Source organism: Malaclemys terrapin, chromosome 9 (assembly GCF_027887155.1).
Source record: "Malaclemys terrapin pileata isolate rMalTer1 chromosome 9, rMalTer1.hap1, whole genome shotgun sequence".
NCBI lineage: Eukaryota > Metazoa > Chordata > Testudines > Emydidae > Malaclemys > Malaclemys terrapin.
In genome coordinates this window covers 26,215,008-26,234,469 of record NC_071513.1, presented here as the reverse complement: position 1 = coordinate 26,234,469, position 19,462 = coordinate 26,215,008, and the positions used below count along the sequence as shown (strand labels likewise).

At 41.9% G+C, this 19,462-nt stretch overlaps 1 protein-coding gene across 5 annotated transcripts in view; it reads left to right on the top strand.

Annotated features, from left to right (window-relative positions):
• The window catches only part of LOC128842882 (fibronectin type-III domain-containing protein 3a-like), a 77,247-nt gene extending 61,008 nt beyond the window's left edge, over positions 1-16,239 (top strand). For all 5 annotated transcript variants that reach the window (XM_054039142.1, XM_054039145.1, XM_054039141.1 and 2 more), the window contains exons 20-26: positions 496-609; positions 1,490-1,639; positions 2,285-2,565; positions 11,562-11,774; positions 12,759-12,925; positions 13,775-13,896; positions 15,643-16,239. In XM_054039142.1, the coding sequence (XP_053895117.1) occupies positions 496-609; positions 1,490-1,639; positions 2,285-2,565; positions 11,562-11,774; positions 12,759-12,925; positions 13,775-13,896; positions 15,643-15,957 (1,362 nt within the window). In that variant the 3' untranslated portion in view covers positions 15,958-16,239. The remainder of the gene's footprint in view (positions 1-495; positions 610-1,489; positions 1,640-2,284; positions 2,566-11,561; positions 11,775-12,758; positions 12,926-13,774; positions 13,897-15,642) is intronic.
• Positions 16,240-19,462: the final 3,223 nt, after the last annotated feature.

Below are 19,462 nucleotides of genomic sequence, written 5' to 3'. Positions count from 1 at the left end.
ATCCCATTTTCTGTTATGTCCCATCTAGATTGTGCAGATTACTTTAAATGTACAGTATGTGATAGGTAGGGTAGGAGTAGGGTAGTGGTAGTGTTGGGCAGAGAGGATACCTCCAAGCGATACTGGGTTGGAGGTAGGGGTGGGAGCAATGTTTGTCACAGAAGAGTGCCTCTGGAGCAATGCCACTTGCTTTTGGAAGCAAGATGTGACTGCAAGGAAAGGAAGATTTTGGGGGGAGGAGTTGAGAGGCTTGCCAGTGTGCAGAACCATACAAGTGGGAGTTCTTTGGAGGTTCTGTGTGCATACAACCATTTTGTGTTGCAGCTGCCCAAAAAGCTCCAGTAGGAGTTGTGAAGTTAGTACTAAGATTTTGCATCACAGTACCTATCAAAATAAAATGGCATCTCTTATTTTCTCCAACTTCTCACTGAGCAAATGTGCATTTGTCCTATTTTTGTGTCATTGCCACACTCTTGCAATTGTATTTCCTTATAGTTTGGCCCTCTCTCTGAAAAAGCAGAGATTTCTACCGCTGCAGGACCTCCTGATCAGTGTTGTACACCCTTGTTAACCTGTAAGGCTGCCACCTGTGTAGTGGTCACTTGGGAGGTAGGTTTTTTAAATTTTTCATATTAAGGCTTTAGAATTTCATGCATCATATGTAGCACATAAGTAAATACACAAGAGAAGAACTGAATATATTGATGGAATATTTCAAATGCTTCCCCCATTTTACCAGTACTCAGGCAGAAGTCAGCTCTGAATAATTTTGTTTTGTAAATGTTCTCAGCTACAGATTTTGTTCTTGTAATGAGAAAATTGAGTGATAGTTAAGCCCTTCTCACAGTGTGGGTGACTATTTGCTGTTAGCACATTTTCCTTAAGTAGCGTGCACACCACTGTTACAGCTAGTTACTGGAAAATTATGGAACCAGGTGGGAATTGCAATCTTTGTGAAGAATGTTCCTGTTTTCAGTCAAATGGCTAGATGGAGATTTTCTGACAAACTGTACTTATAGCCATGCTGTTGACTACCTGGAAGGTCTGGATGTTGTTTATGGAATGGTTTTCAAACTGAAAAACCTCCATTTTGCACGCTAGGACTGTACTAGTAATAAAAGTGTTCTGACACCATTGTTTACTAGCATAGTTTCAGCAGTAGTGCCTTACGTGAAAAAACACCACTGACCAAAGTCCGATGTGCTGTAGGGTGGATACTGTGCAAACTTCTCAATGCAGTTTTGTCAAATTACGCCTGTTTTAATACTTGTATTCCCTGTAGCAAGGAGTGTCATTTGTGTAGTGGTTTGAAGTGGACATATACTCTCTTGAGAGTAGGTAGAAACCAGCCAACTCATTTCACTGATAACTTTAGTGAATTCACACTCTTCTCTACTCATTCCACATTGATATAATCTTAAATATATATTTATAATTACAAATCATGAGCTATCTGAACACTAATCTTTCATTGACTTGAATTTCCCAGAGTCCTGCATGCAATGGTGCTGAAATTTGTGAATATAGGCTGGACTGGGGACAAATGGAAGGATCAATGCGTATCGTATACACTGGCCCTTGTCTGAGCTATGAAGTGAAAGGTCTTACACCTGCAACCACGTATTATTGCAGAGTGCAGGTATGAGAGGCTTGCTTTTGTACATCACTTTAAAAATCAAAACCTAAAGATAATTAGCACCTGAATAAGTACTTCAGCTAGAAACTCGGATACAATTCTGGTCCAAATTGTACAGATGCATTGGACGAGGAAAAGGGTTTGGAGAGCATCTTCTGTCACTCCAACCAAAATGTGTACACCTAGGAATAGGATAGTGTTTGATTAAACACTGACTAATGTCTTCTGTGTCTCTTCAAAGTCCCAGATGGTTGTGGCCAGCCGTCTGGGGAACATGCCCAGGCCTGTTACACCCTTGTGCGAGATGTCCTTATTGGAAGGTGCTCAAGATCTGCAAGCTATTGCTTACTATATTTCGAAGGAACACAACAAAAAGTGTTTCAGAACAGATTGATCTGAGTTATCATGCAAGACAGAATGGTTAAGGACATTCTGCTGCTGTTCTCATGTCTCTCCGCCTCCATGTGAGCTGCACGTACTAAAGTGGAATTTTGCCTTTAGTTCTGGACTGATAAGTTTTCATTATGTTAGGAAAATGCCATCCTCTTGCAAATTTCTTTAATGAAGCACAAAATCAAAGCAGTAACTTTCTCAAAGACAAGATAGAAAAATGTGGACTCTTTGAACACAATGGAATCTCTCTTTCAGGCTGTGAATATAGCTGGAGTTGGATTGTTTGGAGATATTGGTGTGGTAACAACACCAGCATCGGTGCCTGCAGCAGTGTCAGTACTACATCTGCTTGAAGAAGATCAGATGGAAATTCCTTGTCCCTTGTCAATATGCCTTGCCATTCAGTGGGAGGAACCATGTTGCCATGGGTCAGAGGTCATTGGATATAATATAGAATATGGGGAAAAGCAACTTGTAACTGTTGGTAGAGTTACGAGCCATATTCTGGAGAATCTGCACCCTGACACTTTGTACAGGTGATTATTCCTTATTTTATTCTGAAACTAGTCTTGTAGCTATTTTAACATATGATGTTCTGGACTATTTTTTTTCCCCAGGTTTTTTTGGTCTACTAGTCCACTTCATTAAGGTGAACATGCTGTAAGCCCCAGAGTGTGCATTTATGTAATGGGTTGTCTTCAGAGTGGTTGACCTTTTTAAAAAAAAAAAAAAAAACCAAAGTGAAGACACTGAGTCCCGGAGCCCTAAAATACAGCATACATTGTATCAGTACGTTGCTGAGGTCACAGCAGAATAAAGAGAGACAGGCAAATATCTAGATTTTTCTCTATTTGTCTACAACTTTATTAGTACTCCAAAATGCAGAAGCTTGATAAAGAGTTAGTCTTTGTAAGTCAATTCTCTCCTGTGATGGAATCCGTCCTAGCTACTTTCCCTAACTTTATGGGGGATTCTGGGATTCTGCCCCAACACTAAATCAGGACAATTGAAGAGGTTGCCAGGTCCGCTGGTTTTAAGGAAACCAGTGTGTAAGAGATTTCCTCTTTTGCACCAAGAGTGGCATCCTCCTGTGGTTAATTATTTGGAAATTGAACAGGAGTACTTGTGGCACCTTAGAGACTAACAAATTTATTTGGAAATTGGTTGGAGTAAGTCCAAACACCAGATTTGAATAACTATCTAATTTTCATATATTTGTCACTTTAACTACCCTCTTGCCACACTAACACCACCCTCCTCCACCAGCTCACACCCCAATGCCTTCAGAAGTTGTGACAATACAATTGCAGAAAGAAAGAAAAACATCACAGGAAATCAGGGAAGGAACAAATGGAACATGATTGCAGGTTGAACCCAACATGAGCTATAGCAGTGAAGCTTAAATTCATAACTTTGATAGACACTAATAATCATGGACTGAATAGAGACACTGGATTTATGTCTTATAAAAATCCATAACCCTTAATAACCCCTCCAAGCTGCCTTCTCTCCTGCCCTTCCCCCAACTCCCCAATGACTGGAGGGGTATTAACAGGCCACTTAACACACATTTCAAGGGATCATTCAAAGTTAACTACTTATGCTAAACAAGCTGTTCCACCTTCTGTTTAGCTGTGACACTCTTAGTACGTTTCCCAGACCTGAAGAAGAGCGCTGTGTAGCTTGAAAGCTTGTCTGTCTCACCAACAGAAGTTGGTTCAATACAAGATATTACCTCGCCCACCTTGTCTCTTATATCCTGGGACTCATTCATCTCTATTACCCACGTACCAGCTACAGTCAAATGGGTCCTGAGAACTCTTTAAGCTCCTGGGAGGGCGAAAAGCCATCTTTGGTCTTATTGCCACTGTGATGATCAGCTAGTCCGTGAAGATGGCCTGTGCACTCAGTTGCCATGGTATCCTTAACCAGGCAGTGGCAGCTCATTGCCATTGTAGTCCCCTCCTCATAAGTTCCACCACCTGCACCTGGAGAACTGGCAGCTAGTGAGATTGGCCTGCATTCTTATTTGCTGCTACAACCCAGCCATTTTGTCTTATTCAGTTGCAGGACTGAGCTTAACTCTCAGACTGACTGTGGTCTGTTTTTCAGCTTACTGATTTTTTTTCTCAATCCTTACAGTGCTGAATAACTTTAAAAAATATCAGGGCTGTGATAGTGGGCAGCATGGTAACATTGCTCTAATTGAACTTCACTGAAGAGAAGTCCCTTTGGCCATTAGCATTCCAGATACCAGGAAATGTTACCAAGTGCAAACAGTACTCTGGGTATTAAAGAAACAGTATGGATTCTTGATCAAACTAGTAGTCCCCATCTAGCCCTGTTTGGCTCCTGACAGCAGCCAGAAGCAAATGTTTCAGAGGAAGATGGACAATTATGGGATTACTTGCCGACAGTGGAGTTTCTTCCTAAATCCATGAGTTTAGTATTTGACTTGTGCCCTAAAACATCTTACAACAACAACACCTCTCTTGAAGCTGACTAAGCACTTTAGCCTCCATGATATTTGGTAACAAAGAATTTTAAAAGCTAATTGGGACTTCCTTCAAATCAGATTTAAATCTGTTGCCTCTTCATTTATGAAATAGTGAACAGGAGTAACCAAGTGACCTCTATACTATTATTTGTATGTTCATCTGTCATGTCCCCTCTGTCATTTCTAAACTGTACCAGTCTGTTAAAGCTCTCTTCATATGAAAGTCTTTCCTTGCCTCTAATCCTTTTGTCACCCTTCCCTGAGCTTTATTTCTGCTGTCTTTTTGAAGTAGGAGTGTAGAACTGGGTATCCTAAGTGCTACGATACAAATAATAGAGCTGAACAGAGCAGGCTAGGTGAAGGCATACCACTGACTTCACAAAGGCATCGTAATATTGTCATCACTCTTTGTCCCATTCCCCCTGTATCCTTTGTTTACTTTTTTGGTTGCCAGGAGACAAGTGGCAGAGGCTTCATTGAGCTGTCCATAGGACATCAGATAGCTTTCATGAGAAGTTGCAGTTAAAAGTCCAGCAAGGTCTGCCACTAGTTCAAATTCTTCCTTGCATTGCTTTAAATAATTTTGTGGTTTCAGTTAGCTGGGTTGGGGTTTTTTTTAAATAGTTTTTTCTTCTTGGTAAAGAATGCATTGCAAATCCATATTAAAATATTTAAGTCCAACTTCAGTTATAGTGCAAAATATCATTGATTGGCTATATAGTTTTTCTATCTTTGGTAGTGTTTCCAGAATGCCAGAAGTATGGTAGGTGTTTCTACAACACTGGTCATGGACCTTGGCCTGAAGAGCCTGGACACCCTAAAAACCAAGGCGTTTCCTTTTGTTTTGCCTATATAGTTATGGACTTCTGTCCTAACAATAAAACAAATCACACTTTGAATTCTGGAACTGATCTTTCATAACTGTATTTATTAGTCACAAAATATCTGTGTTTTGCTGGAAGCTTCCACAAAATGCTAAGAAATGTCCACATACAAGTAGAAAGTCTCTGCCACAAAGAGCTCACAATCAAAGAAGACAAGCAACACATCAAGAATAAATCATGCCAAACCAATGTCCTTCTTTGACAGGATTACTAATCTAGTAGATGGGATGGAGGTGGAGCAGGGGAGACAACAGGGGATATGATTGCTATCTTTAAATATATCAGAGGGGTTAATACAAGGGAGGGAGAGGAATTATTCCAGTTTAGTACTAATGTGGACACGAGAACGAATGGATACAAACTGGCCGGGGGGAAGTTTAGGCTTGAAATTAGACGAAGGTTTCTGACCATCAGAGGGGTGAAATATTGGAACGGCCTTCCGAGGGAAACGGTGGGGGCGACGGACCTGTCTGGTTTTAAGATTAAGTTGGATAAGTTTATGGAGGGAATGGTTTAATGATAAAACATAGTAGCCAAGGAAAACCAAGCAATGGTACATGAACAGCATAATGGCCAACAAGGGTCAGGCTAGAGACTCTTGCCTATATGCTCGGGGTATTACTGATCGCCATATTTGGGGTCGGGAAGGAATTTTCCTCCAGGGTAGATTGGCTGAGCCTCTGGAGGTTTTTCGCCTTCCTCCGCAGCATGGGGCAGGGATCACTAGCAGGAGGGTCTCAGCCGATTGAAGTCACTAAAACACAGGATTGGGGACTTCAACGGTAGAGTCCAGGGAAGGGTCTTGCGGCCTGCAGCATGCAGGGGGTCAGACCAGATGATCATAATGGTCCCTTCTGACCTTAATGTCTATGAGTCTGAGACAACAGCATACGTGATGTATCTTGATTTTAGTAGGCTTTTGACACACTTCCACGTGACATTCTCATAAGCAATTTAGGGAAATATGGCCTAGATGAAAATACAATAAAGTGGGTGCACAACTAATTGAAAGACTGTACTCAGAGTAGTTATCGATGGTTTGCTGTCAAAGTGGGAGGATGTACCTAGTAGGGTCCCAAGGGGTCGCTCCTGTGTCCGATACCATTCAATATTTTCATTAATGACTTGGATAATGGAGTGGAGAGTATGCTTATTAAATTTGCTGGTGACACCAAGCAGCAGGGCTTTAAGGACAGGGTTAGAATTCAAAATGACCTTGACAAATTGAAGAGTTGATCTGAAATCAGCAAGATGAAATTCAGTAAACACAGGTGGTATGCGCTTCACTTAGGAAGGAAAAATCAAATGCACACCTACAAAACGGGGAATAATTGGCTATTCTGCTGCTGAGAAGAATCGGGATTGTAACGGATCCCGCAAACTGAGTATGAGCCAACAATGTGATGCAACTGCGAAAAAGCTAATATTCTGGAATGCATTAACAGGAGTGTCATATGTAAGACACAGGAGGTAATTGTTCTGTTCTACTGAGCACTGATGAGGCCTCGGCTGGAACACTGTATCCAGTTTTGGGCACCACACTTTAAGAAATATGCGGCCAAAGTGGAGAGAACAGAGGAGAGCAACAAAAATGATAAAAGGTTTAGAAGACCTGACCTGTGAAGAAAGGTTAAAAAAAATTGGGTATTTTTAGTCTTGAGAAAAGAAGACTGAGGGGGGACCTAATGACAGTCCTCAAATGTTAAGGGCTGTTACGAAGAGGACAGTGATCAATTGTTCTCCATGTCCTACTGAAGGAAGCACAAGAAGTAATGGTCTTAATCTGCAGCAAGGGAGATTTAGGTTTAATAATTGGGAAATAACTCTCCTTATAGTTAGAAAGTAAGTACTGAAATAGGATTCCAAAGGAGGTTGTGAAATTCATGTCATTGGAGAGTTTTAAGAACAGGTTAGATAAACACTTGGCAGGGATGGTCTCAGGGGATGGACTTAGAGGCTCTCTCAAGGTCTCTTCGAGACCTACATATCTGTGATTCTATATGAAGGATAGATGAAAGGGGTAAAATTAAATCCTGTTCACTTTATGTGCATTGTAAATGTAAATACTATTTTTTTAGCTTTGTTAAATACACATCTATCTGTAACTGCTCTTCAATATATTTTAAAAATTAGTAGGCTAATAAAGTTTAAAATATCACATCTACAGGTTAACCAGTAAAATTCAAATGGGGGAGGGGAGGGAATATCATAGTCACGGCTATCATTTTGGCCTTAGTCATCACATTGTGCCTGTGTTTTACAGTTTATTAGATGCTTTACTAGAGAGGGAAGGAGAATTACCAGATGAGCTGAAATACCCAGTCAAAACAGGGTGAATTAAGGCAAATTCTTTTTCGAGTGCTTGCTCATATCGATTCCAATTAGGTGTGCGTGCGCCGTGTGCACAATCGTCGGAGAATTTTCTACTCTAGCAACACCCGGTGGGTCGGCTGTGGAGCCCCCTGGAGTGGCGCCTTCATGGCGCTGGGTATATACTCCAGCCGACCCAGCGCCCCCTCAGTTCCTTCTTACCGCCCGTGACGGTCGTTAGAACTGTGGACCGTGGCATAGTTGTTCTCCACTCTCCCTACCTTTACTCGTTAGTTCTTGTAGATAGTTGTTGGTTATATTCTTTAGATTAGTAGTTTGTTGTTAATAGTTTGTAGAGTAGTTATAAATATTTAGCGGGGGTTAAGGGGGGTATTATCCTCCCTTTTCCCCCCCGGCGCGCAGCCGGGCTCATGCCCAAGGCTCCTGGCTTTAAGCCGTGTGCGACCTGTGTTAAGCCTATGCCAACAGGAGACCCTCACGACTCTTGTCTGAAGTGTTTAGGGGAGTCTCACCAGACGGACAAGTGTAAGATCTGCAAGGCTTCCAGACGGACAAGTGTAAGATCTGCAAGGCTTTCAGGCCCAGGACCAAAAAGGAGTGGGACTTTAGACTTAAGCAGCTCCTTATGGAAGTGGCACTTGGCGCACTGAAGGAGGATCTGGGCTAAGTTCCAGCACCGAGCGCCTCGGTGCGCAGAGCTCCAGCGGCACCCTCCAGTACTGCACCGCGAGCAGACGCGGATAAGGCCCCACGGCACCGTCCTCCCTTGGCACCGCATCCGCCGCAAGTCCCTCGGCGCTGTTCCCTGTCTCCGGGGCATAAAAGACCCCGCAAGACCCAGGACACTGTTGTCCAACAGGCACCGGCTCCCCCCGCACCGGTGGTAGAGCCCTGTCCGGCTTCGGAGCGCCAGAGGGTGCAGGCATCGTCAACACCATTGACTCCAGCACCGGGTGTAGGGCCGTTGAGTCTGGTGCAGACTGGCTCACTGCCTCGTCCTGTGGTTGAGTCCTGTCTCCCTTCTACACTGGAGACTTTTGCAACGGTGAAAGACCTCATCGCCCTCATGGAGCCAGCGTCATCTCAACCCGCAGCACTACATGCCCTTCGTACTGTGCAATCCAGGAGCAAGCCTGCCCTGCTACGCCCTCCATCTCCGAGCGTGGACTCGCAGCACCGCTCCCGGTCTCGGAGCAGGTCCCGACGCCGCTTGCGGTCCCGGCACCAATCTCCATCTCGGCGCCGGTCGTACTCGCGGCCCGGATCTTCCTCTCGGCACCGGTCTACTTCTCGGCACCGACTTGAGCATCTGTACCGGTCGGAGTCCAGACGCAGTTCCCGGCACCGGTATGAGCGCCGTTCACGAGGCCGCTCCCGGCACCAAGTCTACAGACAGTCTTCGTCTTCGCAATCCAGATCTGGATCCCGGTACCGGCATGGCCATCGGCACTGTTCTCGATCCCGGTACCGCTCACTGACACCGCACAGAGACTGCTCGTCTGTGGACCGACACCGCTCGGCACGGTACCAGGACGAGCCCCTGCAACCGCGCTCGGCACCGCCTTGGCCCTCAAGATTGGTGTCTCGCTAGTCAGAAGGGGCTTCCCGATCAGCATACCCTGCTCAGGGTCAGGCTGCAGACGACTTTGGTCATTGGCAGGAGGGGGCAGAGGACCCTAGACAGGACCCTGAACATTGGTCTTTCTGGACCCCATGGCATATCACCAAGCTCAAGGGGCTCCACCAGCGGCCTCTCGCTCGGCACACTCTGAGCCCAGGGTTCCTGAGGCCATCTCCCGTCCTCCCCCAGGGGGCATGGAGGCTCCAGTGCAGACACCCACGCAGGCCCCAGACCCCGGTGTAGGGGATCTGTCACCCCGACCTGCAATTGCTCCACCTTACAGCATGGATTCTCCATGGCTGAATCGAACAGAGCTACGATGCTCACATCGAGTGCAACAGATTCTGCTGGGAAGTAGAAAGCCCTCTACACGGACCACTTACTTAGCCAAGTGGAAATGGTTCTCCTGTTGGTGCGAGCACCGGGCCGCACCCCCCTTGCAGGCGTGTCTTCCTCTTATACTTGAATATCTCCTATCCCTAAAACAGCAGGGCTTGGCAATATCTTCGGTCAGAGTTCACCTGGCAGCTATCTCGGCGTTCCACCCAGGAGAACACGCTTCTTCAGTCTTCTCTAACCCGATGATCGTCAGATTCCTCAAGGGCTTAGACCGGCTATACGCACAGCAGCGCCAACCCGTTCTGGCGTGGGATCTTAACCTGGTTCTCTCCAAGCTCACAGGGCCCCCATTCAAGCCATTGGCTACCTGCTCAATCCTTTACCTATCTTGGAAAACAACCTTCCTTGTAGCCATCACTTCAGCAAGGTGTGTTTCTGAAATCAGGGCGCTCACGTCTGAGCCTCCATACACAGTCTTCCATAAAGACAAGGTGCAGCTTCGCCCCCACCCTGCCTTTCTTCCCAAGGTGGTGTCAGCTTTTCAAGTGAACCAAGATATATTTCTCCCGGTCTTCCATCCTAAGCCACACGCCACCCGTCAAGACCAGCGTATGCACTCCTTAGACGTATGCAGGGCCCTTGCTTTCTATATTGAGCATACAAAACCGTTTAGGAAGACGACGCAACTCTTCGTTGCAGTGGCCGACGGGATGAAAGACTTACCGGTCTCCTCGCAACGTCTCTCGTCTTGGATCACGTCCTGCATTCGTGCTTGCTACAACCTGGCCGGTGCCCCGACGCCGCACCTCACTGCCCACTCCACGAGGGCCCAAGCCTCCTCAACTGCCTTCCTGGCTCATGTCCCGATCCAGGACATTTGTAGAGTAGCGGTTTGGTCATCGGTCCACACCTTCGCTGCTCACTATGCGCTTGTACAGCAGTCCAGAGATGATGCTGCATTCGGATCAGCGGTTTTGCACACAGCGATGTCTCACTCCGACCCCACCGCCTAGGTAAGGGTTGGTGGTCACCTAATTCGAATCGATATGAGCAAGCACTTGAAGAAAAAACTGTTACTCAACTTTGTAACTGTTGTTCTTCAAGATGTGTTGCTCATATCCATTCCAAACCCGCCCCCCTTCCCCACTGTCGGAGTAGCCGGCAAGAAGGAACTGAGGGGGCGCTGGGTCGGCTGGGGTATATATCCAGCGCCATGAAGGCGCCACTCCAGGGCGCTCCACAGCCGACCCACCGGGTGTTGCTAGCGTAGAAAATTCTCCGACGATTGTGCATGTGGCGCGCGCACACCTAATTGGAATGGATATGAGCAACACATCTCGAAGAACAAGTGTTACAAAGGTGAGTAACCGTTTTTTTTCCCTTGCTTTGTGTTTTAAGATTACACCATAACCTGCTTTAACTCTGAACTCTTAAAAAATTGTAACTTGCACAGTTTACCTTCATGAACAGCAGCAACTGTGCTTCCATTCTGCAGTATTTCTCAGTATTATTTAGGATTATTCTATGCAAAATCCCACTGAAAACCTTGTAGTATTTGTCTCACTTGTATTCCAGATATTAGCTCAACTTGAAAGAGATCTTAACTCTTAAACCATTTTTTTTTTAAATCAACTCTGAAATCTCTAACTGTAGCTTTATAACTTTTGTGGTGTTTGGTTCTTTGCAGATGACAATTGAGATTTTGCTTCATTGCAGAATGTTATTAGGGGCTTGTATAAGATTATTTCAATACATCAGTAATTGAAATTTACAATCAGTAAAAGTCTTTTTTAGTACATTATTTAACCTAGTAGTTGTAAATTAACAACCAACCTTTTTTCCCCCCTCTCTCACTTGAAGAATTAGAATACAGGCCATAAACAACTTTGGAGTTGGTCCTTTCAGTCATTCCATTAAAGCCAAAACAAAACCACTACCTCCTGACCCGCCTCATCTTGAATGTGTGGTCTTCAGCTACCAGAGCCTTAAACTGAAATGGGGTGAAGGTCCTAGTAGAGCTTTAATTACCAATCCTACACAGTTCAACTTGCAGATGGAGGATAAGTTTGGCAGGTGAGATCATTACTGTACAATTTGGAACATTCAGAAGCCTGCTAATGTTTTACAGCTTCATGTCCTATTTTGTAGTCCACTGTGATCTTATCTAGTTAATGGGTCTGATGTATATCATAAAACTATTCGTTTCCTCACTTTTGTTAGTGGATATAGTTTATTGGATGACAAAACTGGAAAGATAATCAAGACTATAAGCGTTAAGCCCATTTGCTGTCTAAATTGCATTTGTATGTTTCCTTAGAACTCTCATGGTGGAATCGGATATTCAGTTTCATTTTCCAGTGGAAAAGCTAAATTGGGTGTATCTGATTCATTGTATGACATGAGAAATTAATACTTACCACTTGCATAACATCTTTTATTCAAAGATTAAGAAAGTTGAGTTGTTACATTGTAATAATGTAATACATTAACCTATAAGTATATTGTCAGTTTTCTGTATTTAAAAAATATCTGTTCTAAATTTAAAGGTTTAGTGTATGTAACCGACAAATAGGGTGAACAATTCCTTTTTGACCTAAGATTATAAAAGCGAATGAACCTTTTTTTCCCCCCAGAAGTTCTCAATTCCTCTAACTTAAAAACTTGAGAGGTTGGGAAAGAAAGTGCCTGACTAACCATGAGTAACAAACCTCCTGTGTAATGTTCCGGCCTAGTGCAAATCTTTAGATTTAATGATAGATCCCATAAAATGAGTGGGGGCGGGGAAAATGCATTGGCACCCCCTGGTGCTGACAACTCAGTGTTGTTGTTGTGAATAACACTAATACACATAATGAGCTGTTTATTGCAATAAAAGAGGTCTGTTTGGTCTAACACTTGTGTAACAAACTTAAGGTAAAAGTCACAATTTTTGTACAAAATTTTACAAACAAATGTCTTTCACCCTTCACACACTTTTCAGTGTTAGAACTACACAAACAAATTTGTTAATATTTAAACATGTACACATTTGTAAAAAAAAAAAATTTTTTTTTTTAGATTTGTTACTGTTTATAGTGGACCTTGTCATACATACAAGGTGCAGCGACTCAGTGAATCCACTACATACTATTTTAAAATCCAGGCATACAATGATGCTGGAGAAGGGGAGTTTTCTGAAGTTTATGCTTTCACTACAACCAAATCTCCACCAGCATCTCTTAAAGGTGAGCATTCATCATACAGCATTCTAAGAGTTGTTGTAATTCTAGTGTATAAAAAAACAATAGCATACTGGTTCTGTTCATTCCCTCTGAAGCACTTGGTATTGGCCACTGTCGGAAGACAGAATACTGGGCTAGATGGACCTTTGTCTGACCCAGTATGGCTGTTTTTATGTTTGATATTAAAAACCGATTCTCTCCCCTATCTAACCCCTTTGTCAAACACAGGCAGTGCAGATTTGCTGGATACTGTGACTGTATTTGGCCAGCTAGGAATTCTCCTACTGGGACGAAACATTCTGCAGGTGTAAACCCAGTCTGGCACATCACCAGTGAGTAAAGATTGTTCAGGCCAAATTATGTTTTCAGAAGCACCTTTGCATCCCCCTCAAGTCTTGCAACAGAGTTGCACAGTCTCGGAGAGCATATTTGGCCTGCAAAACCTTTCATTGGTGAGATATGCAAAATGGAAAGAATCCTGACCCAGCCTCAATTTTGGGGCTAACAGATGGAAAAAAACTTTTGCTACCAAATTATAAACAAGTTTTGTATGTGGAAAAATGGACACACAGCATAATGGGCTTCCATATTCAATCTTTACCAAGATACTTTAGGATAGAATTACTTTTTAACAGAGATCCGACTACCACAAAATTGAATACCCATCCTGAGCCTGTTAACAGCCCCATTCAGAATCACGTCTTCATTAGTGGGGTGGCTGGGTTACTAAAGCCATGTCCTTAGTCATGTAAAAAAGGGTTTACAGTGGTTTCAGGTTAACCATGAAAAAATAGGTTTTTCTAAATTTTTTTGAAAGGTTGTGTGTGGATTCTTTTTTTTTTTTTTCCCCAGCACCCAAAGTAAATCAGGTGGGAGAAAACATCTGTGAAATCACCTGGGAGCCTTTACAATCAATGAAAAGAGATTCCATTGTTTACATTCTTCAGCTTGCCAGTGGGAGAGAGGTTGATCAGGTAACTTTAAAATTTCATTTGCTATTTTTTAAAAAATTATTCTAACAATTTTTTTTTTTTAAGCTAATCAAGTCTCTGAATGTTACTAAAGCCGCTTACAGCGGCATCAATGCAACTGTGTTGCTGTAAGATCGCTCATGTAGTTGCTCTATGCTGACGACATAAAGCCATCTCAATGAGTGGCGGAAGCAGCTCTCCGGCCGACATAGCGCTGTGCACACTAACGCTTATGCCAGCGAAATGTATGTCACTCGGGTGTGTTTTTTTCACATCCCTGAGCAACATGCGTTTTGCCGACATAAGACATGGCCTTAGGCTGATTAGATTTTAAATTGTTCTAATACATATTGATTTTGCTCAGCTTTCTTCAAATTGAACGCGCTCAAAGTAATAAATTTGAATCCCCTACTCTAATTTATAAATTTTTAATGAGACCATAAGAGGCACAGAATTCAAGTAGTGTATTAACCTAGGAAGTTAGCCAGAAATGATACGGGGTTTTTCCCCAGAGGGAGGTGGTGGAACATGACGAGTTCTGTTTGCACAGTTGTGAAAGTAGTGGTTGGTAAGTACCAATTCTGAGATGACAGACTTGAGACTCTTGGTTTTTAGACTGCCTAGCCCTCTTGTGCACACTTTCTTGACCACTACTAAAACCAGGCTCTATAAACCATCCTCCCTCGTGTGGATATTAAACCTGGAAAAGTCTGGTTGCCTTTTTATTTTTGAACAAACTGCCTCAAACTATTAAACTATTGTGAACCGTTTTAACAATTACAGCTGGGGCAGCGCAGTCTCAAAAGGATCTTTCCAATTTTTATGCCTATCTTCATGTATCACTGTCATGCACAAAGCTTTTGATACCATTGCAAATGTTGAATGCCTTATGTCACTGAAAACCTCAAGTAGGTTTTGAACAGGGTAATTTTCAAAAAGCTAGAATTGTTTCTGTTCCATCTCACATGTAAAGAACTTCCTATCGACCTGAGTGTACCACCATGCACAGGAGCAGCCCCATTATTTGGGAGAAGGTTAATGAGATTCTTTAGCATACATGCCAATCTAACAGGCCCTTCACAAATCTGGCCCCTCTCCTTATCCCAGTATTGCCAGCCTGGCTGTCCCTCGTTACTTGTCTGCCCACTTTTTCTGCAAACAACTTTGTGCTTTCTTGTACTCTACCCCTTAGGTAGGAGCACTCTGTCAGAATGGATTTGTAAAACCACTGCCATAATCTCCTCCCAAACCCCACTTGTACTATGAAATGAACCAAATAGTAAAGGCAAGGTTAAAGAACAGTTGGGGATTTGATGTTTATGTGGGTGAGGGATAACTACGTTTTATCTCCCTATCTATCCCCAGCACTTCATTTGTTGCTTATCTTAAATTGTAATCTCTGGGGCAGGTGCTTTCTTCCTTTAGGATGGACTGTCGGCACTATCCTATAGCTGTAGTTTTTTCAGAGGCCAGGCTTGCAAGGATGGCAAATAATTTGTCATCTTTAGGGGAACATCACGGGCAAGTTTTCACTCCTACTTCTCTTTTACATTTTAAAGACTGTTCGCTAGGAAACTCTTTAGAAATAAAAGCAGAGATTCTTTTATTTCTAGGGCCCTCAAATTGGATGGGTGAGGAAGGCTTCCCAGACCCTTGCAGGCCTGCTCTGGTTGCACTGCCTATTGTCTATTGCTAGATATTGGGAAAGTGAAATAGATGAGCAATTTGTTCGCTCTCTTTATTATTTAGGTATACAAGGGATCAGAGACTTCATTCCGTTTCACAAACTTTCAGACAAACTGTGAATATCGGTTCAGAGTCTGTGCTGGACGCCAGTATCCAGATTCTACTGGATTGCAAGAACTGTATGGACCTTACAGTCCCAGTACAGTATTCTCATCTCAAAAACAAGAGTTGGTTCCACAGTGTACTGATTCTACAGCTAAATTTGCAAAGATTAAGAAGACGTTAAGTGACGAGCAGTTTGCTTTTGTTCTTCTTGTGGGGTTTGCAATGGTTGCTATTTTGTTTGCTTTTGTTATTCAGTACTTTGTAATCAAGTAGATTGGTTTTGTTTAAAGCCTAGTCGTTATTCAGCTTTTTATGACCGTTATTCTGGGTATTTATGTTGGTTAATTCTAAATAATATCCTAGCTGGAAATGATTGTATAAGTGACACACACATTTCCATCTTTGCTGCTGACTGACATTGAGACTGCGTTGGCAGAACCTTTCTAAGTAAAGAACACACAACTGCAATAGAAAGGGTAATCCTGGGTCCTCTGTAATCAGGGTTAGGTGTTAATAAAACAGCAAAAAACTGCCTTCCACCCCCCTACCCCTCCTCCCCCCACAGTCTTTCTCAATATCAAAGCCTAGGCCCTTTGGCCAGTTAGAGAAAAGGCTTTATATAAAGTCTTTTGAAGCACAACTAGGCAAGTGGTAGTGGATCAGCAATTTTTAATCAAGTATTATAGTTTGGTATACATGAAATACAGCAGCAAAAATGCTTGAGCTTAGAACAGTACTGTACTGCAGAACATTGCTAGAGCAAACCACATTTAACATACTGTAGAAGAAAAACAAAATACGATATTACTACTTTACAGTTATTTTAATGTTTGGGGTTCAGTCATTAATATTTCAAGTGTTAAAGTACACAGGTGCCAGCATTTTTATAATTTTAATTAAAAATGCTAGAGGGATGTAGTGTACAAACAGAGTGATTGCATTTGTATGTAATATTGCAAATTGGTCCTCTTTTGTACTTTACATTTCTGAATTAAATGCTTTCAGCAGTTGGTAAATAACTGTTGGCCCAATCCACATTTTCATTCTCAGTGCCTGAGAGAACAGTAATTTCCTGTGCGTCTGATTAAATCTTTTCAGCATTTTCAGAGAAGGCACAGATTTGTCTTTAAGGAGAGAGAGTGCATTTATGATAAATGTTTCACTATTGGCTCAAACTGAGCAAATGTTTTTGTACTATTCTTAACCTAAAAATAAAAAAGTTCAAACTGCTTTTGGATGCTCTTCTATCCTTATCTGAATTATCAAACTATACATGAAATATTTTTAGGTAACATTTATACAATGTTTTAAATTAATTGCTATCACAATGGTGGCAGTTCACATTCCATTGTGGTGGTGGTGAGAATTTTCAGTTTGCTATGTAACTTTTCCAAAACTTGTCATGCATTCTGACTGTGTTTTGAGGAATATTTTTGGTGGATACTATGCACTACATATGACTGTTCCTTGTCAAACATATTCTTTAGATATCTGAAGATAAGTCTGACAGCTATTTTCTTTACATCAACTGTTTTGAAAGCTGGAAGCCACAAATTTAGACATTTGTTTCCGAATGGGTCATCTTAATTATTTTGGCATTAAAAGAACATGCCATAGAGTTACAGATTTAACATATTTTGCAAATGCTACAGCTACATTTCATGTACATCGGGGCAGTGCACTTGCATGTGGGATAGTACTGTTGAGTACAGGCTAATTCTTTCAAAGAATAAAACATCTTAAGGATGTTTCTCCTATGGCTGTTAATAAGTTAGTTTGAGGCATTTTGTTGCATTTCAAATGTGGAAATCCTAAATTATGACATAGTATCAGTTAATATTCTTAAAAGCAGATCTATGGTGCAATCTGAAATTAACCTTTTCAAAAATATACTCTTCATTTTGTACTCTATTTATTTTGATTAAAAAATCCTGGAAAATGTATGTTTGAATGTATTGTTCTACTTGTAGCAGAACTTTAAGTTAATCATTTATATCATGGAAGTCTCTCTTCAGTGTTGGAAAGAGTTTTATACAGATATTAGTGTCTTTAGTTTGCCGAAGTTTACAAATATGCCTTCTTTATTTCCTTTCATATTTTACTTTTAGAAAACAATAGACTGCCTTCAGCAAATTTCTTTTGCCAAAGGATTTTTTCTTTAACTCTTAGACAGAGCAAATCATTTACTGAGTTATTTGGCAATAGCATTTCTGACATATTTTTAAAATAAAGTAGGCTTTCAGAATAAATATTAACCCAAATCATGACTTCCTAGAAAATTAAAATAAAATGCTTCTGAATTGCCACAAAATGTTCATATTTCCAGGAAATATACTGGAAAGTATAGTGTAATGTAGATTTTATATTGACTGTTATACATTCCAGATTGATGTACCCTAGAGGCATTAACATATTAGATACCTTCATTTTTTTGCATTGTAATTTTGAGATATTTCAAACTTATGTTAAAGCTGCCATGCATTGTATTACTAAATTGTAACTATGAAATAGATAATATATTTAATACAGCCAATAAAAAATACAAGTTTTCAAATTTGATTATATATATTTGTGTATTTAATTTGTGAATAAGAAAATAACTTCCTTCTGGAGCAATCCGATCATCTGTGTAATATGTGGTTTAGGATGAAGGAAACAGCAACATGGAATTAAGTTGCTTTGTAGCATCAATGGGCTATATCATCTTAAACCTACAGGTGAGAAAGGTGCTCAGGAAGTTCCGAGATGAAACTTGTGCAGTTCCAAAGGGGATATCTCCATGTGGGAGGAGGTTTGTGGAGGGGATGTAGTTCTCCCACAGCACAGATTTCCCAAGTTCCATAGGCAACTACCAGTCCTTCTGTGCCCTCCTCTATTGGGGATTGTGCTGCCATTTGTTCCCCTCCCCACCTCCAGTGCAGTGGAAAGAGCGGGACTCCAGTAGTTAATTCCAATGGGGTCATCCAGGGAATCACCTAAAAGAAACTCACTGAAATTGTGTAGATCAACTGTTCCCTGGCTCTGCCCAGCCACGATATGTCCAGGAAAGGAGATGGGATTATACCAGATTGGCTCACTTCCTTTCCCTCAAACTGTTTTTGGCCAATTGCAATGGAATTTCCACTGCTTTGATTTCACAGTGCTCCATCTAGTGGAGAATATATCCTATTATTCCTTATAAAATGAACCTTCCCACCCCTTTTTCCTATGCAAGATTACAGGCAATGCATTAAGGGCAAAAAATAAATCTTACAATCTACTAATGAAATGAGTGAACTTGGTGATGCTGTTCTGTTTGCTATAAGCTGATGGATTCCATCCTTTGGAACCACTGTGTACTATTCTTTATAACTCCATTTCTAGTTATTCAGATGAGAAGCAGCATGTATGACTAAAAGTAGTGATTGAAAATGGTCTCATTGAGATCAACATTTTGAAAAGGAAAGCAGCATTGAGTGATGTGATATAGCACCACTCTGGTGGTGTGTGAAGTGATGTGTAGCAAGTTGTTGTGCTCTGTCAGAACAACACAAACAATTTCTCATGAAACGGTGACAGAGCAACAAAGGCAGGATTGCTTGATTGCTTGGACATAACCTTGATTTCCACCAGGGAAAATTAAGCTTGAAATAAATTCCATCCTTTCTCTACTCATCGAAATCCTTTGCCTTTAATGCAAGTGCAGTAATCTGGCTGTCCAAACAATATAATTTCATTAACCCTCCTTGAGGATGGCCTTGAGGTTAAGGAACTAGCATGAGAGTTGGGTTCCATCCCT